The 23,307-nt window shown below is 47.4% G+C and overlaps 1 protein-coding gene across 4 annotated transcripts in view; it reads right to left on the bottom strand.

Moving 5' to 3' along the window:
- Positions 1–23,307, bottom strand: part of PLEKHA7 (pleckstrin homology domain containing A7) — a 374,164-nt gene that overhangs the window by 336,953 nt on the left and 13,904 nt on the right. For all 4 annotated transcript variants that reach the window (XM_073659050.1, XM_073659044.1, XM_073659045.1 and 1 more), the window contains exon 3: positions 4,487–4,544. In XM_073659050.1, the coding sequence (XP_073515151.1) occupies positions 4,487–4,544 (58 nt within the window). The remainder of the gene's footprint in view (positions 1–4,486; positions 4,545–23,307) is intronic.

Below are 23,307 nucleotides of genomic sequence, written 5' to 3'. Positions count from 1 at the left end.
GGCCGCAGGGGGGGTGGGGGAAAGAGGCCGCAGAGGGCGGGGGTGGGGGGAAAGAGGCCGCAGAGGGGGGGGTGGGGGGAAAGAGGCCGCAGAGGGGTGGGGGGGGGGAGAGGAAGAGGCCGCAGAGGGGGGGGTGGGGGGAAAGAGGCCGCAGAGGGGGGGGTGGGGGGGAAAGAGGCCGCAGGGGGGGGTGGGGGGAAAGAGGCCGCAGAGGGGGGGGTGGGGGGAAAGAGGCCGCAGAGGGGGGGGGTGGGGGGAAAGAGGCCGCAGAGGGGGGGTGGGGGGAAAGAGGCCGCAGAGGGGGGTGGGGGAAAGAGGCCGCAGAGGGGGGGTGGGGGAAAGAGGCCGCAGAGGGGGGGTGGGGGGAAAGAGGCCGCAGAGGGGGGGTGGGGGGAAAGAGGCCGCAGAGGGGGGGGGGTGGGGGAAAGAGGCCGCAGAGGGGGGGGTGGGGGGAAAGAGGCCGCAGAGGGGGGGGGGTGGGGGGAAAGAGGCCGCAGAGGGGGGTGGGGGGAAAGAGGCCGCAGAGGGGGGTGGGGGGAAAGAGGCCGCAGAGGGGGGTGGGGGGAAAGAGGCCGCAGAGGGGGGTGGGGGGAAGAGGCCGCAGAGGGGGGGGGGAAAGAGGCCGCAGAGGGGGGTGGGGGAAAGAGGCCGCAGAGGGGGGTGGGGGGAAAGAGGCCGCAGAGGGGGGTGGGGGGAAAGAGGCCGCAGAGGGGGAGGGGGGGAAAGAGGCCGCAGAGGGGGAGGGGGGGGGAAAGAGGCCGCAGAGGGGAGGGGGGGGAAAGAGGCCGCAGAGGGGAGGGGGGGGAAAGAGGCCGCAGAGGGGGAGGGGGGGGGAAAGAGGCCGCAGAGGGGAGGGGGGGGGGAAGAGGCCGCAGAGGGGGGGGAAGAGGCGCAGAGGGGGGGGGAGAGGCCGCAGAGGGGGAGGGGGGGGGGGAGAGGCCGCAGAGGGGAGGGGGGGGGGGAGAGGCCGCAGAGGGGAAGGGGGGGGGGAGAAGAGGCCGCAGGGGGAAGGGGGGGGGAGGGAAGAGGCCGCAGAGGGGGGGGGGAGGGAAGAGGCCGCAGAGGGGGGGGAGAAGAGGCCGCAGAGGGGGGGGGGGGGGGGGGAGAAGAGGCCGCAGAGGGGGGGGGGGGGGAGAAGAGGCCGCAGAGGGGGGGGGGGAGAAGAGGCCGCAGAGGGGGGAGAAGAGGCCGCAGAGGGGGGGGGGGAGAAGAGGCCGCGGGTGACCCTGGCAGCGCGAGACGCTCGGGCCAGAGCCCGGTGACCCCGGCAGCGCGAGACGCTCGGGCCAGAGCCCGGTGACCTTGCCATGCTAAACTAATATAAGCTGGCAACGGTCATGGCCACCACCATTTGTCACATTCCACAGTAAATCTCGCTGTGGGAACCCCTGGGCTTTTAGTACTTTAGGTCTGTAAATCAGTGACAGCGTCACCTTCATGGTCCATGATCCGCCACTCACACCTCCTCCATGTAGACAGGATCAGTCGCCAGCAGAGAGAACCTCTGGCCCTTTAAGTGCCGTCACCGACTTGACATACTCAGGGATTAGTAATGGAGCCTCCCACCGCCGTGAATAATACATGGGACACCGCGGACTTTCTTCGGGGATCCTCCACGTCTCTTAGCAACTTGTGGTCACTTGGACGTGAACCCATGTACGGATGCTCCAAAGTGAGAAGAGCCGGCGGGGAGGGAGGAGCCGAGGGGGCCACTAGACCCAGAGGGGGGGGGCACTAGACCCAGAGGGGGGGGGAGCACTAGACCCAGAGGGGGGAGGGGCCACTAGACCCAGAGGGGGGAGGGGCCACTAGACCCAGAGGGGGGAGGGGCCACTAGACCCAGAGGGGGGGGGGGGCACTAGACCCAGAGGGGGGGGGGGCACTAGACCCAGAGGGGGGGGGACCACTGCCCCCCTCCAATACTGGACGCAGGTATTTACCAAGGAGACCGGCAGCCGCCATCAGTCCCATGTAATGACCAGGGAGAATCCTTCAGCCGTCCTCGATCCGTCTTAGATCCGGGCTGTCAGTGAGAGGAGCAGCACAGATCTCCTGCAGTGCAGGTGGTTTGTTACAATGTATCATTGCACGGCTCTGTAACTCTCCTGCACCGACACATTGTCACACGCTCGGTGCAGGCTCGTTCTGCAGAGCCTCCGCTCCGGATGATTAGGTGACGCACTGCGGCGGTCACAGGCCGATTAGACAGGAACAGTCCATCACAATGAGGATTAGTAGATCCCCACCTAACGCCAAACATCCCCCGACCTGCCGCGCCCTGCGAGACAATGACAGCGCCCTCCACCCCGACTATCAGCCCCGGGCGACCGTACACCATCAGCCCCGACCATCGAGCTCACATCCGGAGCATGGCTGTAGCCGCTGCCCGCGCGGAGCCATGACGACCACCCCCGCAGGATCACTATGGTAACACAATCACTGCGCTGACCCCTGACACGTGCAGCGTTATTTGTCCTCCGGGCGGAGGCATCACCCCGTATCCAGGACAGGGGCCGGAGCCTCACCGACACACAGAAACAGACCCCCAGGTCAGGAGAGTGGGGGGCTCCTGTGATGATGGCCCCCAGGGGCCCGGCCTCTCCTGTCCCTGCCTAGAGGATATCGCATTCCTGCCAGGTCATAAATCATTAACCCTTCCACCCAGCTTGTGTGCACAGGGTGCGTCCGCTGATAGGAGTCCGCACCCGTCACCATGACGACCACACCCCGAACAGCCGGAGCGAGACCCAGACATCACCCGCACCCCGCCTCCACTACAATCACCCCGCCCACTGCAGCTAGGGAGGGCGACGCCTACACATCACCACAAATGCGTCAATCATCAGGTAACCATGACAACCATGATAAAAACCTCCATGCTGTAAACTGCAGGCTGCACCCAGTTATTACACAGCAACCGAGGAGCCAGAAAGGAGGCAGCTCCCACCCCTGGAGTTATGGACGCCCCTCGTCGGCTGGCAGTACCGCCCACCCACCACTTACCCTTCTCAACGTCCCGCCCACCCCCCCACTTACCCCGCTCAAAGTCCCGCCCACCCCCCCCACTTACCCCGCTCAAAGTCCCGCCCACCCCCCCCACTTACCCCGCTCGAGGTCCCGCCCACCCCCCCACTTACCCCGCTCAAAGTCCCGCCCACCGCCCCCACTTACCCCGCTCAAAGTCCCGCCCACCGCCCCCACTTACCCCGCTCAAAGTCCCGCCCACCGCCCCCACTTACCCCACTCGAGGTCTCAACGCCCGACCCCCACTTACCCCGCTCAAAGTCCCGCCCACCCCCCCACTTACCCCGCTCAAAGTCCCGCCCACCCCCCCCACTTACCCCGCTCAAAGTCCCGCCCACCCCCCCCACTTACCCCGCTCGAGGTCCCGTCCACCCCCCGCCACTTACCCCACTCGAGGTCCCGCCCACCCCCCCCCACTTACCCCGCTCAAAGTCCGCCCACCGCCCCCACTTACCCGCTCAAAGTCCCGCCCACCCCCCCACTTACCCCACTCGAGGTCCCAACGCCCGACCCCCACTTACCCCGCTCAAAGTCCCGCCCACCCCCCCACCTTACCCCGCCTCAAAGTCCCGCCCACCCCCCCACTATCCCGCTCAAAGTCCCGCCCACCCCCCCCACTTACCCCACTCGAGGTCCCGCCCATCCCCCCCCACACTTACCCCGCTCGAGGTCCCACCGCCCGCCCCCCCACTTACCCCGCTCAAAGTCCCGCCCACCCCCCCACTTACCCCGCTCAAAGTCCCGCCCACCCCCCCACTCGAGGTCCCGCCCATCCCCCCCCACACTTACCCTGCTCAAAGTCCTGCCCGCCCCCTCACTTACCCCGCTCAAAGTCCCGCCCACCCCCCCCACTTACCCCGCTCAAAGTCCCGCCCACCCCCCCACTTACCCCACTCGAGGTCCCGCCCATCCCCCCCCACACTTACCCTGCTCAAAGTCCTGCCCGCCCCCCCCACTTACCCCTCTTGAGGTCCCTCCTACCCCTTCCTTGTGGCCCCACCCCCTGCGATATTCATGGTACCATAGGGAGCCACCGCGCTGATCTGAGGCTTGGCTCGTGGCGCTCGCTGAGTGGCCACGTTGTCTCATAACAAAACTGTACAATAGTTATCACATCGTAATGGTCTGACAAATCCCACCTGCCCCCAACGAGGAGCCGAACATTACCTACACCCAATCACAGGGCGGCAGCCATGGAGGGGCGGAGCCAGACATCATCATCCTACCAATGAGGGGAGCATGAGTCCACATAGAAGATGAAGATAGCCACCAGAGGGCAACGTTCATCAGGTCGTACTGAGCGAGCCATAGAAAGGCCAATCAGATCACAGCACAGATGACCCCGCCCCCATCATGGCGGCAGCAATCGGTCATGTGATCCTGCAGCCGCCCCTGCTCTGCGGTATAATACATCATGAGACACCGGATTACTGGGGGCAGCCGAGGGGTACAATGCACTCACTCTATGAAGAAACTGGCGCCCTCCATTGTGAATCCTTCCTCCCAGCCGCGGGGCAGATCTGCGGAGAGAAAGAAGGCATGAGGAGCATGAAGCCGGACCCCAAAAAACACACAACAGCCACCCACAGTACCAACCACTAGTGATGAGCGAGCGCTAAAATGCTCGGGTGCTCGATGCTCGGGTCGAGCACATTGGAATACTCAGGTGCTCGACCAAGCAACAAGCCCAATGTAAGTCTACGGGAAACTCCAGCATTTTTCTGGCGGTCCCCCGCCCCGGAGGTCTACAGAGAGCCTTAAAATTGCCCAAATCGATGGGAACAGTGCTCAATTAAACGTCAGGCAGGGTATATAGGAGGGTGCATGAAAAACATAGCAGGGCACTTGGAACACACTAGTGCCCTCCGATTTTCATGCACTCGTCTCTTTAAAAAAGCCGGCAAATCATCAGCGGCGTACACCGATACCCGACAATATAGAACAGAAAGAATAGAGCATCACACATAGATTAGATAGATAGAAACATGTCAGTCACATATATAAGAAGTACAGTGACAGTGTTGGTTACTGTACTTGTCATTTAGTGTTAAAATATTTATTAAAAAAAAAAATCGGAGTGGGATCCCCCGTAATTTTAGTCTCTTGCGGAGGTTAAGCAGATGTTATAGACGCCTCTCCATTACTAACCTGGGCTTGATGTCAGCTGGCATCAACCCCAGCCCTATTACCCCACTGCCACCGCTACAGGGCAGTGGGAAGAGCGAGGCTAAGTGCCAGAATTGGTGCGTCCTATGGATGCGCCATTTCTGGGGCGGCTGACGACTGGTGTTTCTAGCCTGGGAGGGGGCCAATATTCATGGCACCCTTCCTGGGCTATTAATATCAGCCCCCAGCTGTCTGCCTAGCCTTTGCTAGCTATTAAAATAGGGGGGACCCCACGTCATGTTTTTGGGGGTCCCCCATTTTAATAGCTAGTAAAGGCTAGGTATTCAGCTGGGGGCTGATATTAGTAGCCTGGGAAGCTCCGTGGGTATTACCCCCTTCCCAGGCTTCAAACATCTACCCCAGCCGTCTGCTTAACCTCCGCTAGAGACTAAAATTACGGGGAACCCCACGCCAATTTTTTATTTAATAAATCCTTTATTTTAACACTAAATGACAAGTACAGTAACCAGCACTGTCACTGTACTTCATATATATGTGACTGACATGTTTCTATCTATCTAATCTATGTGGGAAGCTCTATTCTTTCTGTTATAAATTGTCGGGTACCGGTGTATGCCGCTGATAAATTGCCGGCTTTTCATGTTTCACTGTGAGCACTGTTCCCATCGATTTGGGCAACCACTGTAATGCCACAACCAGCATGACTGTGGCACTACAGCGAGTGGCAGACAATCCCTCCATGATTGGTGCTCTAAATAGCGCCAGACATGCAGGACGGGGACCCGAACTCCTGCCCGAGCATCTCGAGTACTGAGCAGTGGCGAGCATGCTAGCTCATCACTACCAACCACCACTCTCTGCCCTGCGCCAGGATTAGTAATGTAATGTGTGTACACAGTGACTGCACCAGCAGAATAGTGAGTGCAGCTCTGGAGTATAATACAGGATGTAACTCAGGATCAGTAATGTAATGTATGTACACAGTGACTGCACCAGCAGAATAGTGAGTGCAGCTCTGGAGTATAATACAGGAGGTAACTCAGGATTAGTAATGTAATGTGTGTACACAGTGACTGCACCAGCAGAATAGTGAGTGCAGCTCTGGAGTATAATACAGGAGGTAACTCAGGATCAGTAATGTAATGTATGTACACAGTGACTGCACCAGCAGAATAGTGAGCGCAGCTCTGGAGTATAATACAGGAGGTAACTCAGGATCAGTAATGTAATGTATGTACACAGTGACTGCACCAGCAGAATAGTGAGTGCAGCTCTGGAGTATAATACAGGATGTAACTCAGGATCAGTAATGTAATGTATGTACACAGTGACTGCACCAGCAGAATAGTGAGCGCAGCTCTGGAGTATAATACAGGAGGTAACTCAGGATCAGTAATGTAATGTATGTACACAGTGACTACACCAGCAGAATAGCGAGTGCAGCTCTGGAGTATAATACAGGATGTAACTCAGGATCAGTAATGTAATGTATGTACACAGTGACAGCACCAGCAGAATAGTGAGCGCAGCTCTGGAGTATAATACAGGAGGTAACTCAGGATCAGTAATGTAATGTATGTACACAGTGACTGCACCAGCAGAATAGTGAGTGCAGCTCTGGGGTATAATACAGGATATAACTCAGGATCAGTAATATAATGTATGTACACAGTGACTGCACCAGCAGAATAGTGAGTGCAGCTCTGGAGTATAATACAGGATGTAACTCAGGATCAGTAATGTAATGTATGTACACAGTGACTGCACCAGCAGAATAGTGAGTGCAGCTCTGGAGTATAATATAGGATGTAACTCCGGATCAGTAATGTAATGTATGTACACAGTGACTGCACCAGCAGAATAGTGAGTGCAGCTCTGGGGTATAATACAGGATATAACTCAGGATCAGTAATGTAATGTATGTACACAGTGACTGCACCAGCAGAATAGTGAGTGCAGCTCTGGAGTATAATACAGGATGTAACTCAGGATCAGTAATGTAATGTATGTACACAGTGTCTGCACCAGCAGAATAGTGAGTGCAGCTCTGGAGTATAATATAGGATGTAACTCAGGATCAGTAATATAATGTATGTACACAGTGACTGCACCAGCAGAATAGTGAGTGCAGCTCTGGGGTATAATACAGGATATAACTCAGGATCAGTAATGTAATGTATGTACACAGTGACTGCACCAGCAGAATAGTGAGCGCAGCTCTGGAGTATAATACAGGATGTAACTCAGGATTAGTAATGTATGTACACAGTGACTGCACCAGCAGAATAGTGAGTGCAGCTCTGGAGTATAATACAGGATGTAACTCAGGATCAGTAATGTAATGTATGTATACAGTGACTGTACCAGCAGAATAGTGAGTGCAGCTCTGGAGTATAATACAGGATGTAACTCAGGATCAGTAATGTAATGTATGTACACAGTGACTGCACCAGCAGAATAGTGAGTGCAGCTCTGGAGTATAATACAGGATCAGTAATGTAATGTATGTATACAGTGACTGCACCAGCAGAATAGTGAGTGCAGCTCTGGAGTATAATACAGGATGTAACTCAGGATCAGTAATGTAATGTATGTACACAGTGACTGCACTAGCAGAATAGTGAGTGCAGCTCTGGAGTATAATACAGGATGTAACTCAGGATCAGTAATGTATGTACACAGTGACAGCACCAGCAGAATAGTGAGTGCAGCTCTGGAGTATAATACAGGAGGTAACTCAGGATCAGTAATGTAATGTATGTACACAGTGACTGCACCAGCAGAATAGTGAGCGCAGCTCTGGAGTATAATATAGGATGTAACTCAGGATCAGTAATATAATGTATGTACACAGTGACTGCACCAGCAGAATAGTGAGTGCAGCTCTGGGGTATAATACAGGATATAACTCAGGATCAGTAATGTAATGTATGTACACAGTGACTGCACCAGCAGAATAGTGAGCGCAGCTCTGGAGTATAATACAGGATGTAACTCCGGATTAGTAATGTATGTACACAGTGACTGCACCAGCAGAATAGTGAGTGCAGCTCTGGAGTATAATACAGGATGTAACTCAGGATCAGTAATGTAATGTATGTATACAGTGACTGTACCAGCAGAATAGTGAGTGCAGCTCTGGAGTATAATACAGGATGTAACTCAGGATCAGTAATGTAATGTATGTACACAGTGACTGCACCAGCAGAATAGTGAGTGCAGCTCTGGAGTATAATACAGGATCAGTAATGTAATGTATGTATACAGTGACTGCACCAGCAGAATAGTGAGTGCAGCTCTGGAGTATAATACAGGATGTAACTCAGGATCAGTAATGTAATGTATGTACACAGTGACTGCACTAGCAGAATAGTGAGTGCAGCTCTGGAGTATAATACAGGATGTAACTCAGGATCAGTAATGTATGTACACAGTGACAGCACCAGCAGAATAGTGAGTGCAGCTCTGGAGTATAATACAGGAGGTAACTCAGGATCAGTAATGTAATGTATGTACACAGTGACTGCACCAGCAGAATAGTGAGCGCAGCTCTGGAGTATAATACAGGATGTAACTCAGGATCAGTAATGTAATGTATGTACACAGTGACTGCACCAGCAGAATAGTGAGTGCAGCTCTGGAGTATAATACAGGATGTAACTCAGGATCAGTAATGTAATGTATGTACACAGTGACTGCACCAGCAGAATAGTGAGCGCAGCTCTGGAGTATAATACAGGATGTAACTCAGGATTAGTAATGTATGTACACAGTGACTGCACCAGCAGAATAGTGAGTGCAGCTCTGGAGTATAATACAGGATGTAACTCAGGATCAGTAATGTAATGTATGTATACAGTGACTGTACCAGCAGAATAGTGAGTGCAGCTCTGGAGTATAATACAGGATGTAACTCAGGATCAGTAATGTAATGTATGTACACAGTGACTGCACCAGCAGAATAGTGAGTGCAGCTCTGGAGTATAATACAGGATCAGTAATGTAATGTATGTATACAGTGACTGCACCAGCAGAATAGTGAGTGCAGCTCTGGAGTATAATACAGGATGTAACTCAGGATCAGTAATGTAATGTATGTACACAGTGACTGCACTAGCAGAATAGTGAGTGCAGCTCTGGAGTATAATACAGGATGTAACTCAGGATCAGTAATGTATGTACACAGTGACAGCACCAGCAGAATAGTGAGTGCAGCTCTGGAGTATAATACAGGAGGTAACTCAGGATCAGTAATGTAATGTATGTACACAGTGACTGCACCAGCAGAATAGTGAGCGCAGCTCTGGAGTATAATACAGGATGTAACTCAGGATCAGTAATGTAATGTATGTACACAGTGACTGCACCAGCAGAATAGTGAGTGCAGCTCTGGAGTATAATACAGGATGTAACTCAGGATCAGTAATGTAATGAATGTACACAGTGACTGCACCAGCAGAATAGTGAGTGCAGCTCTGGAGTATAATACAGGAGGTAACTCAGGATCAGTAATGTAATGTATGTACACAGTGACTGCACCAGCAGAATAGTGAGTGCAGCTCTGGGGTATAATACAGGATATAACTCAGGATCAGTAATGTAATGTATGTACACAGTGACTGCACCAGCAGAATAGTGAGTGCAGCTCTGGAGTATAATACAGGATGTAACTCAGGATCAGTAATGTAATGTATGTACACAGTGACTGCATCAACAGAATAGTGAGTGCAGCTCTGGAGTATAATACAGGAGGTAACTCAGGATCAGTAATGTATGTACACAGTGACTGCACCAGCAGAATAGTGAGCGCAGCTCTGAAGTATAATACAGGATGTAACTCAGGATCAGTAATGTAATGTATGTACACCGTGACTGCACCAGCAGAATAGTGAGTGCAGCTCTGGAGTATAATACAGGATGTAACTCAGGATCAGTAATGTAATGTATGTATACAGTGACTGCACCAGCAGAATAGTGAGTGCAGCTCTGGAGTATAATACAGGATGTAACTCAGGATCAGTAATGTAATGTATGTGCACAGTGACTGCACCAGCAGAATAGTGAGTGCAGCTCTGGAGTATAATACAGGAGGTAACTCAGGATCAGTAATGTAATGTATGTACACAGTGACTGCACCAGCAGAATAGTGAGTGCAGCTCTGGAGTATAATACAGGAGGTAACTCAGGATCAGTAATGTAATGTATGTACACAGTGACAGCACCAGCAGAATAGTGAGTGCAGCTCTGGAGTATAATACAGGAGGTAACTCAGGATCAGTAATGTAATGTATGTACACAGTGACAGCACCAGCAGAATAGTGAGTGCAGCTCTGGAGTATAATACAGGAGGTAACTCAGGATCAGTAATGTAATGTATGTACACAGCGACTGCACCAGCAGAATAGTGAGTGCAGCTCTGGAGTATAATACAGGAGGTAACTCAGGATCAGTAATGTAATGTATGTACACAGTGACAGCACCAGCAGAATAGTGAGTGCAGCTCTGGAGTATAATACAGGAGGTAACTCAGGATCAGTAATGAAATGTATGTACACAGTGACTGCACCAGCAGAATAGTGAGTACAGCTCTGGAGTATAATACAGGATGTAACTCTGGATCAGTAATGTAATGTATGTACACAGTAACTGCACCAGCAGAATAGTGAGTGCAGCTCTGGAGTATAATACAGGATGTAACTCAGGATCAGTAATGTAATGTATGTACACAGTGACTGCACCAGCAGAATAGTGAGTGCAGCTCTGGAGTATAATACAGGATGTAACTCCGGATCAGTAATGTAATGTATGTACACAGTGACTGCACCAGCAGAATAGTGAGTGCAGCTCTGGGGTATAATACAGGATGTAACTCAGGATCAGTAATGTAATGTATGTACACAGTGACTGCACCAGCAGAATAGTGAGCGCAGCTCTGGAGTATAATACAGGATGTAACTCAGGATCAGTAATGTAATGTATGTACACAGTGACTGCACCAGCAGAATAGTGAGCTCAGCTCTGGAGTATAATACAGGATGTAACTCAGGATCAGTAATGTAATGTATGTACACAGTCACTGCTCCAGCAGAATAGTGAGTGCAGCTCTGGAGTATAATACAGGATGTAACTCAGGATCAGTAATGTAATGTATGTACACAGTGACTGCACCAGCAGAATAGTGATTGCAGCTCTGGAGTATAATACAGGAGGTAACTCAGGATCAGTAATGTAATGTATGTACACAGTGACAGCACCAGCAGAATAGTGAGTGCAGCTCTGGAGTATAATACAGGATATAACTCAGGATCAGTAATGTAATGTATGTACACAGTGACAGCACCAGCAGAATAGTGAGTGCAGCTCTGGAGTATAATACAGGAGGTAACTCAGGATCAGTAATGTAATGTATGTACACAGTGACAGCACCAGCAGAATAGTGAGTGCAGCTCTGGAGTATAATACAGGAGGTAACTCTGGATCAGTAATGTAATGTATGTACACAGTGACAGCACCAGCAGAATAGTGAGTGCAGCTCTGGAGTATAATACAGGAGGTAACTCAGGATCAGTAATGTAATGTATGTACACAGTAACAGCACCAGCAGAATAGTGAGTGCAGCTCTGGAGTATAATACAGGAGGTAACTCAGGATCAGTAATGTAATGTATGTACACAGTGACAGCACCAGCAGAATAGTGAGTGCAGCTCTGGAGTATAATACAGGAGGTAACTCAGGATCAGTAATGTAATGTATGTACACAGTGACAGCACCAGCAGAATAGTGAGTGCAGCTCTGGAGTATAATACAGGAGCTAACTCAGGATCAGTAATGTAATGTATGTACACAGTGACTGCACCAGCAGAATAGTGAGTGCAGCTCTGGAGTATAATACAGGAGGTAACTCAGCGTCAGTAATGTATGTACATAGTGACTGCACCAGCAGAATAGTGAGTGCAGCTCTGGAGTATAATACAGGAGGTAACTCAGGATCAGTAATGTAATGTATGTACACAGTGACTGCACCAGCAGAATAGTGAGTACAGCTCTGGAGTATAATACAGGATGTAACTCTGGATCAGTAATGTAATGTATGTACACAGTAACTGCACCAGCAGAATAGTGAGTGCAGCTCTGGAGTATAATACAGGAGGTAACTAAGGATCAGTGATGTAATGTATGTACACAGTGACTGCTCCAGCAGAATAGTGAGTGCAGCTCTGGAGTATAATACAGGATGTAACTCAGGATCAGTAATATAATGTATGTACACAGTGACTGCACCAGCAGAATAGTGAGTGCAGCTATGGAGTATAATACAGGATGTAACTCAGGATCAGTAATGTAATGTATGTACACAGTGACTGCACCAGCAGAATAGTGAGTGCAGCTCTGGAGTATAATACAGGATGTAACTCAGGATCAGTAATATAATGTATGTACACAGTGACTGCACCAGCAGAATAGTGAGTGCAGCTCTGGAGTATAATACAGGATGTAACTCAGGATCAGTAATGTAATGTATGTACACAGTGACAGCACCAGCAGAATAGTGAGTGCAGCTCTGGAGTATAATACAGGAGGTAACTCAGGATCAGTAATGTAATGTATGTACACAGTGACAGCACCAGCAGAATAGTGAGTGCAGCTCTGGAGTATAATACAGGAGGTAACTCAGGATCAGTAATGTAATGTATGTACACAGTGACAGCACCAGCAGAATAGTGAGTGCAGCTCTGGAGTATAATACAGGAGGTAACTCAGGATCAGTAATGTAATGTATGTACACAGTGACAGCACCAGCAGAATAGTGAGTGCAGCTCTGGAGTATAATACAGGAGGTAACTCAGGATCAGTAATGTAATGTATGTACACAGTGACAGCACCAGCAGAATAGTGAGTGCAGCTCTGGAGTATAATACAGGAGGTAACTCAGGATCAGTAATGTAATGTATGTACACAGTGACTGCACCAGCAGAATAGTGAGTGCAGCTCTGGAGTATAATACAGGATGTAACTCAGGATCAGTAATGTAATGTATGTACACAGTGACTGCACCAACAGAATAGTGAGTGCAGCTCTGGAGTATAATACAGGAGGTAACTCAGGATCAGTAATGTAATGTATGTACATAGTGACTGCACCAGCAGAATAGTGAGTGCAGCTCTGGAGTATAATACAGGAGGTAACTCAGCGTCAGTAATGTAATGTATGTACATAGTGACTGCACCAGCAGAATAGTGAGTGCAGCTCTGGAGTATAATACAGGAGGTAACTCAGGATCAGTAATATAATGTATGTACACAGTGACTGCACCAGCAGAATAGTGAGTGCAGCTCTGGGGTATAATACAGGATGTAACTCAGGATCAGTAATGTAATGTATGTACACAGTGACTGCTCCAGCAGAATAGTGAGTGCAGCTCTGGAGTATAATACAGGATGTAACTCAGGATCAGTAATGTAATGTATGTACACAGTGAGTGCACCAGCAGAATAGTGAGTGCAGCTCTGGAGTATAATACAGGATGTAACTCAGGATCAGTAATGTAATGTATGTACACAGTGACTGCTCCAGCAGAATAGTGAGTGCAGCTCTGGAGTATAATACAGGATGTAACTCAGGATCAGTAATGTAATGTATGTACACAGTGACAGCACCAGCAGAATAGTGAGTGCAGCTCTGGAGTATAATACAGGAGGTAACTCAGGATCAGTAATGTAATGTATGTACACAGTGACAGCACCAGCAGAATAGTGAGTGCAGCTCTGGAGTATAATACAGGAGGTAACTCAGGATCAGTAATGTAATGTATGTACACAGTGACTGCACCAGCAGAATAGTGAGTGCAGCTCTGGAGTATAATACAGGATGTAACTCAGGATCAGTAATGTAATGTATGTACACAGTGACTGCACCAGCAGAATAGTGAGTGCAGCTCTGGAGTATAATACAGGATGTAACTCAGGATCAGTAATGTAATGTATGTACACAGTGACTGCACCAGCAGAATAGTGAGTGCAGCTCTGGAGTATAATACAGGAGGTAACTCAGCGTCAGTAATGTAATGTATGTACATAGTGACTGCACCAGCAGAATAGTGAGTGCAGCTCTGGAGTATAATACAGGAGGTAACTCAGCGTCAGTAATGTAATGTATGTACATAGTGACTGCACCAGCAGAATAGTGAGTGCAGCTCTGGAGTATAATACAGGAGGTAACTCAGGATCAGTAATGTAATGTATGCACACAGTGACAGCACCAGCAGAATAGTGAGTGCAGCTCTGGAGTATAATACAGGATATAACTCAGGATCAGTAATGTAATGTATGTTCACAGTGACTTCACTAGCAGAATAGTGAGTGCAGCTCTGGAGTATAATACAGGAGGTAACTCAGGATCAGTAATGTAATGTATGTACACAGTGACTGCACCAGCAGAATAGTGAGTGCAGCTCTGGAGTATAATACAGGATGTAACTCAGGATCAGTAATATAATGTATGTACACAGTGACTGCACCAGCAGAATAGTGAGTGCAGCTCTGGGGTATAATACAGGATGTAACTCAGGATCAGTAATGTAATGTATGTACACAGAGACTGCACTAGCAGAATAGTGAGTGCAGCTCTGGAGTATAATACAGGAGGTAACTCAGGATCAGTAATGTAATGTATGTACACAGTGACTGCACCAGCAGAATAGTGAGTGCAGCTCTGGAGTATAATACAGGATGTAACTCAGGATCAGTAATGTAATGTATGTACACAGTGACTGCACCAGCAGAATAGTGAGTGCAGCTCTGGGGTATAATACAGGATGTAACTCAGGATCAGTAATGTAATGTATGTACACAGTGACTGCTCCAGCAGAATATTGAGTGCAGCTCTCGAGTATAATACAGGAGGTAACTCAGGATCAGTAATGTAATGTATGTACACAGGGACTGCACCAGCAGAATAGTGAGTGCTGCTCTGGAGTATAATACAGGATGTAACTCAGGATCAGTAATGTAATGTATGTACACAGTGACTGTACCAGCAGAATAGTGAGTGCAGCTGTGGAGTATAATACAGGATGTAACTCAGGATCAGTCATGTATGTCCACAGTGACAGCACCAGCAGAATAGTGAGTGCAGCTCTGGAGTATAATACAGGAGGTAACTCAGGATCAGTTATGTAATGTATATCCACAGTGACAGCACCAGCAGAATACTGAGTGCAGCTCTGGAGTATAATACAGGATGTAACTCAGGATCAGTAATGTAATGTATGTACACAGTGACTGCACCAGCAGAATAGTGAGTGCAGCTCTGGAGTATAATACAGGAGGTAACTCAGGATCAGTAATGTAATGTATGTACACAGGGACTGCACCAGCAGAATAGTGAGTGCTGCTCTGGAGTATAATACAGGATGTAACTCAGGATCAGTAATGTAATGTATGTACACAGTGACTGTACCAGCAGAATATTGAGTGCAGCTCTGGAGTATAATACAGGATGTAACTCCGGATCAGTAATGTATGTCCACAGTGACAGCACCAGCAGAATAGTGAGTGCAGCTCTGGAGTATAATACAGGAGGTAACTCAGGATCAGTTATGTAATGTATATTCACAGTGACAGCACCAACAGAATACTGAGTGCAGCTCTGGAGTATAATACAGGATGTAACTCAGGATCAGTACAGGATCAGTAATGTAATGTGTGTACACAGTGACTGCACCAGCAGAATAGCGAGTACAGCTCTGGAGTATAATACAGGATGTAACTCAGGATGAGTAATGTAATATATGTACACAGTGACTGCACCAGCAGAATAGTGAGTGCAGCTCTGGAGTATAATACAGGATGTAACTCTGGATCAGTAATGTAATGTATGTACACAGTGACTGCACCAGCAGAATAGTGAGTGCAGCTCTGGAGTATAATACAGGATGTAACTCAGGATCAGTAATGTAATGTATGTACACAGTGACTGCTCCAGCAGAATATTGAGTGCAGCTCTCGAGTATAATACAGGAGGTAACTCAGGATCAGTAATGTAATGTATGTACACAGGGACTGCACCAGCAGAATAGTGAGTGCTGCTCTGGAGTATAATACAGGATGTAACTCAGGATCAGTAATGTAATGTATGTACACAGTGACTGTACCAGCAGAATAGTGAGTGCAGCTGTGGAGTATAATACAGGATGTAACTCAGGATCAGTCATGTATGTCCACAGTGACAGCACCAGCAGAATAGTGAGTGCAGCTCTGGAGTATAATACAGGAGGTAACTCAGGATCAGTTATGTAATGTATATCCACAGTGACAGCACCAGCAGAATACTGAGTGCAGCTCTGGAGTATAATACAGGATGTAACTCAGGATCAGTAATGTAATGTATGTACACAGTGACTGCACCAGCAGAATAGTGAGTGCAGCTCTGGAGTATAATACAGGAGGTAACTCAGGATCAGTAATGTAATGTATGTACACAGGGACTGCACCAGCAGAATAGTGAGTGCTGCTCTGGAGTATAATACAGGATGTAACTCAGGATCAGTAATGTAATGTATGTACACAGTGACTGTACCAGCAGAATAGTGAGTGCAGCTCTGGAGTATAATACAGGATGTAACTCCGGATCAGTAATGTATGTCCACAGTGACAGCACCAGCAGAATAGTGAGTGCAGCTCTGGAGTATAATACAGGAGGTAACTCAGGATCAGTTATGTAATGTATATTCACAGTGACAGCACCAACAGAATACTGAGTGCAGCTCTGGAGTATAATACAGGATGTAACTCAGGATCAGTACAGGATCAGTAATGTAATGTGTGTACACAGTGACTCCACCAGCAGAATAGTGAGTGCAGCTCTGGAGTATAATACAGGATGTAACTCAGGCTCAGTAATGTAATGTCTGTACACAGTGACTGCACCAGCAGAATAGGGAGTGCAGCTCTGGAGTATAATACAGGAGGTAACTCAGGATCAGTAATGTAATGTATGTACACAGGGACTGCACCAGCAGAATAGTGAGTGCTGCTCTGGAGTATAATACAGGATGTAACTCAGGATCAGTAATGTAATGTATGTACACAGTGACTGTACCAGCAGAATAGTGAGTGCAGCTGTGGAGTATAATACAGGATGTAACTCAGGATCAGTAATGTATGTCCACAGTGACAGCACCAGCAGAATAGTGAGTGCAGCTCTGGAGTATAATACAGGAGGTAACTCAGGATCAGTAATGTAATGTATGTACACAGGGACTGCACCAGCAGAATAGTGAGTGCTGCTCTGGAGTATAATACAGGATGTAACTCAGGATCAGTAATGTAATGTATGTACACAGTGACTGTACCAGCAGAATAGTGAGTGCAGCTCTGGAGTATAATACAGGATGTAACTCAGGATCAGTAATGTAATGTATGTACACAGTGACTGCACCAGCAGAATAGTGAGTGCAGCTCTGGAGTATAATACAGGATGTAACTCAGGATCAGTAATGTAATGTATGTACACAGTGACTGCACAAGCAGGATAGTGAGTGCAGCTCTGGAGTATAATACAAGAGGTAACTCAGGATCAGTAATGTAATGTATGTACACAGTGACAGCACCAGCAGAATAGTGAGTGCAGCTCTGGAGTATAATACAGGATGTAACTCAGGATGAGTAATGTAATATATGTACACAGTGACTGCACCAGCAGAATAGTGAGTGCAGCTCTGGAGTATAATACAGGATGTAACTCAGGATGGGTAATGTAATATATGTACACAGTGACTGCACCAGCAGAATAGGGAGTGCAGCTCTGGAGTATAATACAGGAGGTAACTCAGGCTCAGTAATGTAATGTATGTACACAGTGACTCCACCAGCAGAATAGTGAGTGCAGCTCTGGAGTATAATACAAGAGGTAACTCAGGATCAGTAATGTAATGTATGTACACAGTGACAGCACCAGCAGAATAGTGAGTGCAGCTCTGGAGTATAATACAGGATGTAACTCAGGATGAGTAATGTAATATATGTACACAGTGACTGCACCAGCAGAATAGTGAGTGCAGCTCTGGAGTATAATACAGGATGTAACTCAGGATGGGTAATGTAATATATGTACACAGTGACTGCACCAGCAGAATAGTGAGTGCAGCTCTGGAGTATAATACAGGATGTAACTCAGGATCAGTAATGTAATGTATGTACACAGTGACTACACCAGCAGAATAGTGAGTGCAGCTCTGGAGTATAATACAGGATGTAACTCAGGATCAGTAATGTAATGTGTGTACACAGTGATTGCACCAGCAGAATAGTGAGTGCAGCTCTGGAGTATAATACAGGATGTAACTCAGGATCAGTAATGTAATGTATGTACACAGTGACTGCACCAGCAGAATAATGAGTGCAGCTCTGGGGTATAATACAGGAGGTAACTCAGGATCAGTAATGTAATGTATGTACACAGTGATTGCACCAGCAGAATAGTGAGTGCAGCTCTGGGGTATAATACAGGAGGTAACTCAGGATCAGTAATGTAATGTCTGTACACAGTGACTGCACCAGCAGAATAGTGAGTGCAGCTCTGGGGTATAATACAGGAGGTAACTCAGGATCAGTAATGTAATGTATGTACACAGTGACTGCACCAGCAGAATAGTGAGTGCAGCTCTGGAGTATAATACAGGATGTAACTCAGGATCAGTAATGTATGTACACAGTGACTGCACCAGCAGAATAGTGAGTGCAGCTCTGGAGTATAATACAGGATGTAACTCAGGATCAGTAATGTAATGTATGTACACAGTGACTACACCAGCAGAATAGTGAGTGCAGCTCTGGAGTATAATACAGGATGTAACTCAGGATCAGTAATGTAATGTGTGTACACAGTGATTGCACCAGCAGAATAGTGAGTGCAGCTCTGGAGTATAATACAGGATGTAACTCAGGATCAGTAATGTAATGTATGTACATAGTGACTGCACCAGCAGAATAGTGAGTGAAGCTCTGGGGTATAATACAGGAGGTAACTCAGGATCAGTAATGTAATGTATATACACAGTGACTGCACCAGCAGAATAGTGAGTGAAGCTCTGGAGTATAATACAGGATGTAACTCAGGATCAGTAATGTAATGTATGTACACAGTGACTACACCAGCACAATAGGGAGTGCAGCTCTGGGGTATAATACAGGAGGTAACTCAGGATCAGTAATGTAATGTATATACACAGTGACTGCACCAGCAGAATAGAGAGTGCAGCTCTGGAGTATAATACAGGAGGTAACTCAGGATCAGTAATGTAATGTATATACACAGTGACTGCACCAGCAGAATAGAGAGTGCAGCTCTGGAGTATAATACAGGATGTAACTCAGGATCAGTAATGTAATGTGTGTACACAGTGATTGCCCCAGCAGAATAGTGAGTGCAGCTCTGGAGTATAATACAGGATGTAACTCAGGATCAGTAATGTAATGTATGTACACAGTGACTGCACCAGCAGAATAGTGAGTGCAGCTCTGGAGTATAATACAGGAGGTAACGCAGGATCAGTAATGTAATGTATGTACACAGGGACTGCACCAGCAGAATAGTGAGTGCAGCTCTGGGGTATAATACAGGATGAAACTCAGGATCAGTAATGTAATGTATGTACACAGTGACTGCACCAGCAGAATAGTGAGTGCAGCTCTGGGGTATAATACAGGATGTAACTCAGGATCAGTAATGTATGTACACAGTAACTACACCAGCAGAATAGTGAGTGCAGCTCTGGAGTATAATACAGGATGTAACTCAGGATCAGTAATGTAATGTGTATACACAGTGATTGCACCAGCAGAATAGTGAGTGCAGCTCTGGAGTATAATACAGGATGTAACTCAGGATCAGTAATGTAATGTATGTACACAGTGACTGCACTAGCAGAATAGTGAGCGCAGCTCTGGAGTATAATACAGGAGGTAACTCAGGATCAATAATGTAATGTATATACACAGTGACTGCACCAGCAGAATAGAGAGTGCAGCTCTGGAGTATAATACAGGAGGTAACTCAGGATCAGTAATGTAATGTATGTACACAGTGACTGCACAAGCAGAATAGTGAGTGCAGCTCTGGAGTATAATACAGGATGTAACTCAGGATCAGTAATGTAATGTATGTACACAGTGACTACACCAGCAGAATAGTGAGCGCAGCTCTGAAGTATAATACAGGATGTAACTCAGGATCAGTAATGTAATGTATGTACACAGTGACTGCACCAGCAGAATAGTGAGTGCAGCTCTGGAGTATAATACAGGAGGTAACTCAGGATCAGTAATGTAATGTATGTACACAGTGACAACACCAGCAGAATAGTGAGTGCAGCTCTGGAGTATAATACAGGATGTAACTCAGGATCAGTAATGTAATGTATATACACAGTGACTGCACCAGCAGAATAGTGAGTGCAGCTCTGGAGTATAATACAGGATGTAACTCAGGATCAGTAATGTAATGTATGTACACAGTGACTGCACCAGCAGAATAGTGAGTGCAGCTCTGGAGTATAATACAGGGTGTAACTCAGGATCAGTAATGTATGTACACAGTGACTCCACCAGCAGAATAGTGAGTGCAGCTCTGGAGTATAATACAGGAGGTAAATCAGGATCAGTAAAGTAATGTATGTACACAGTGACTGCACAAGCAGAATAGTGAGTGCAGCTCTGGAGTATAATACAGGAGGTAACTCAGGATCAGTAATGTAATGTATGTACACAGTGACTGCACCAGCAGAATAGTGAGTGCAGCTCTGGAGTATAATACAGGAGGTAACTCAGGATCAGTAATGTAATGTATGTACACAGTGCCTGCACCAGCAGAAGAGTGAGTGCAGCTCTGGAGTATAATACAGGATGTAACTCAGGATCAGTAATGTAATGTATGTACACAGTGACTGCACCAGCAGAATAGTGAGTGCAGCTCTGGAGTATAATACAGGAGGTAACTCAGGATCAGTAATGTATGTACACAGTGACTACACCAGCAGAATAGTGAGTGCAGCTCTGGAGTATAATACAGGATGTAACTCAGGATCAGTAATGTAATGTATGTACACAGTGACTACACCAGCAGAATAGTGAGTGCAGCTCTGGAGTATAATACAGGATGTAACTCAGGATCAGTAATGTAATGTGTGTACACAGTGACTACACCAGCAGAATAGTGAGTGCAGCTCTGGAGTATAATACAGGATGTAACTTAGGATCAGTAATGTAATGTATGTACACAGTGACTGCACCAGCAGAATAGTGAGTGCAGCTCTGGAGTATAATACAGGAGGTAACTCAGGATCAGTAATGTATGTACACAGTGACTGCACCAGCAGAATACTGAGTGCAGCTCTGGAGTATAATACGGGAGGTAACTCAGGATCAGTAATGTAATGTATATACACAGTGACTGCACCAGCAGAATAGTGAGTGCAGCTCTGGAGTATAATACAGGAGGTAACTCAGGATCAGTAATGTAATGTATGTACACAGTGACTGCACCAGCAGAAGAGTGAGTGCAGCTCTGGAGTATAATATAGGAGGTAACTCAGGATCAGTAATGTAATGTATGTGCACAGTGACTGCACCAGCAGAATAGTGAGTGCAGCTCTGGAGTATAATACAGGATGTAACTCAGGATCAGTAATGTAATGTATGTACAGAGTGACTGCACCAGCAGAATAGTGAATGCAGCTCTGGAGTATAATACAGGATGTAACTCAGGATCAGTAATGTATGTACACAGTGACTGCACCAGCAGAATAGTGAGTGCAGCTCTGGAGTATAATACAGGAGGTAACTCAGGATCAGTAATGTATGTACACAGTGACTGCACCAGCAGAATAGTGAGTGCAGCTCTGGAGTATAATACAGGAGGTAACTCAGGATCAGTACTGTAATGTATGTACACAGTGACTGCACCAGCAGAATAGTGAGTGCAGCTCTGGAGTATAATACAGGATGTAACTCAGGATCAGTAATGTAATGTATGTACACAGTGACTGCACCAGCAGAATAGTGAGTGCAGCTCTGGAGTATAATACAGGATGTAACTCAGGATCAGTAATGTAATGTATGTACACAGTGACTGCACCAGCAGGATAGTGAGTGCAGCTCTGGAGTATAATACAAGAGGTAACTCAGGATCAGTAATGTAATGTATGTACACAGTGACAGCACCAGAAGAATAGTGAGTGGAGCTCTGGAGTATAATACAGGAGGTAACTCAGGATCAGTAATGTAATGTATGTACACAGTGACAGCACCAGCAGAATAGTGAGTGCAACTCTGGAGTATAATACAGGAGGTAACTCAGGATCAGTAATGTATATACACAGTGACTGCACGAGCAGAATAGTGAGTGCAGCTCTGGAGTATAATACAGGAGGTAACTCAGGATCAGTAATGTATGTACACAGTGACTACACCAGCAGAATAGTGAGTGCAGCTCTGGAGTATAATACAGGATGTAACTCAGGATCAGTAATGTAATGTATGTACACAGTGACTACACCAGCAGAATAGTGAGTGCAGCTCTGGAGTATAAAACAGGATGTAACTCAGGATCAGTAATGTAATGTGTGTACACAGTGATTGCACCAGCAGAATAGTGAGTGCAGCTCTGGAGTATAATACAGGATGTAACTCAGGATCAGTAATGTAATGTATGTACACAGTGACTGCACCAGCAGAATAGTGAGTGCAGCTCTGGAGTATAATACAGGAGGTAACGCAGGATCAGTAATGTAATTTATGTACACAGTGACTGCACCAGCAGAATAGTGAGTGCAGCTCTGGGGTATAATACAGGAGGTAACTCAGGATCAGTAATGTAATGTATATACACAGTGACTGCACCAGCAGAATAGACAGTGCAGCTCTGGAGTATAATACAGGAGGTAACTCAGGATCAGTAATGTAATGTATGTACACAGTGACTGCACCAGCAGAATAGTGAGTGCAGCTCTGGAGTATAATACAGGATGTAACTCAGGATCAGTAATGTAATGTATGTACACAGTGACTGCACCAGCAGAATAGTGAGTGCAGCTCTGGAGTATAATACAGGAGGTAACTCAGGATCAGTAATGTAATGTATGTACACAGTGATTGCACC

Source organism: Phyllobates terribilis, unplaced genomic scaffold (assembly GCF_046119375.1).
Source record: "Phyllobates terribilis strain yellow unplaced genomic scaffold, ASM4611937v1 Scaffold_13__5_contigs__length_258822181, whole genome shotgun sequence".
In the NCBI taxonomy this organism is placed as follows: domain Eukaryota; kingdom Metazoa; phylum Chordata; class Amphibia; order Anura; family Dendrobatidae; genus Phyllobates; species Phyllobates terribilis.
The sequence above is the reverse complement of the archived record's forward strand: the minus strand, read 5'-3'. Positions and strand labels throughout refer to the sequence as shown.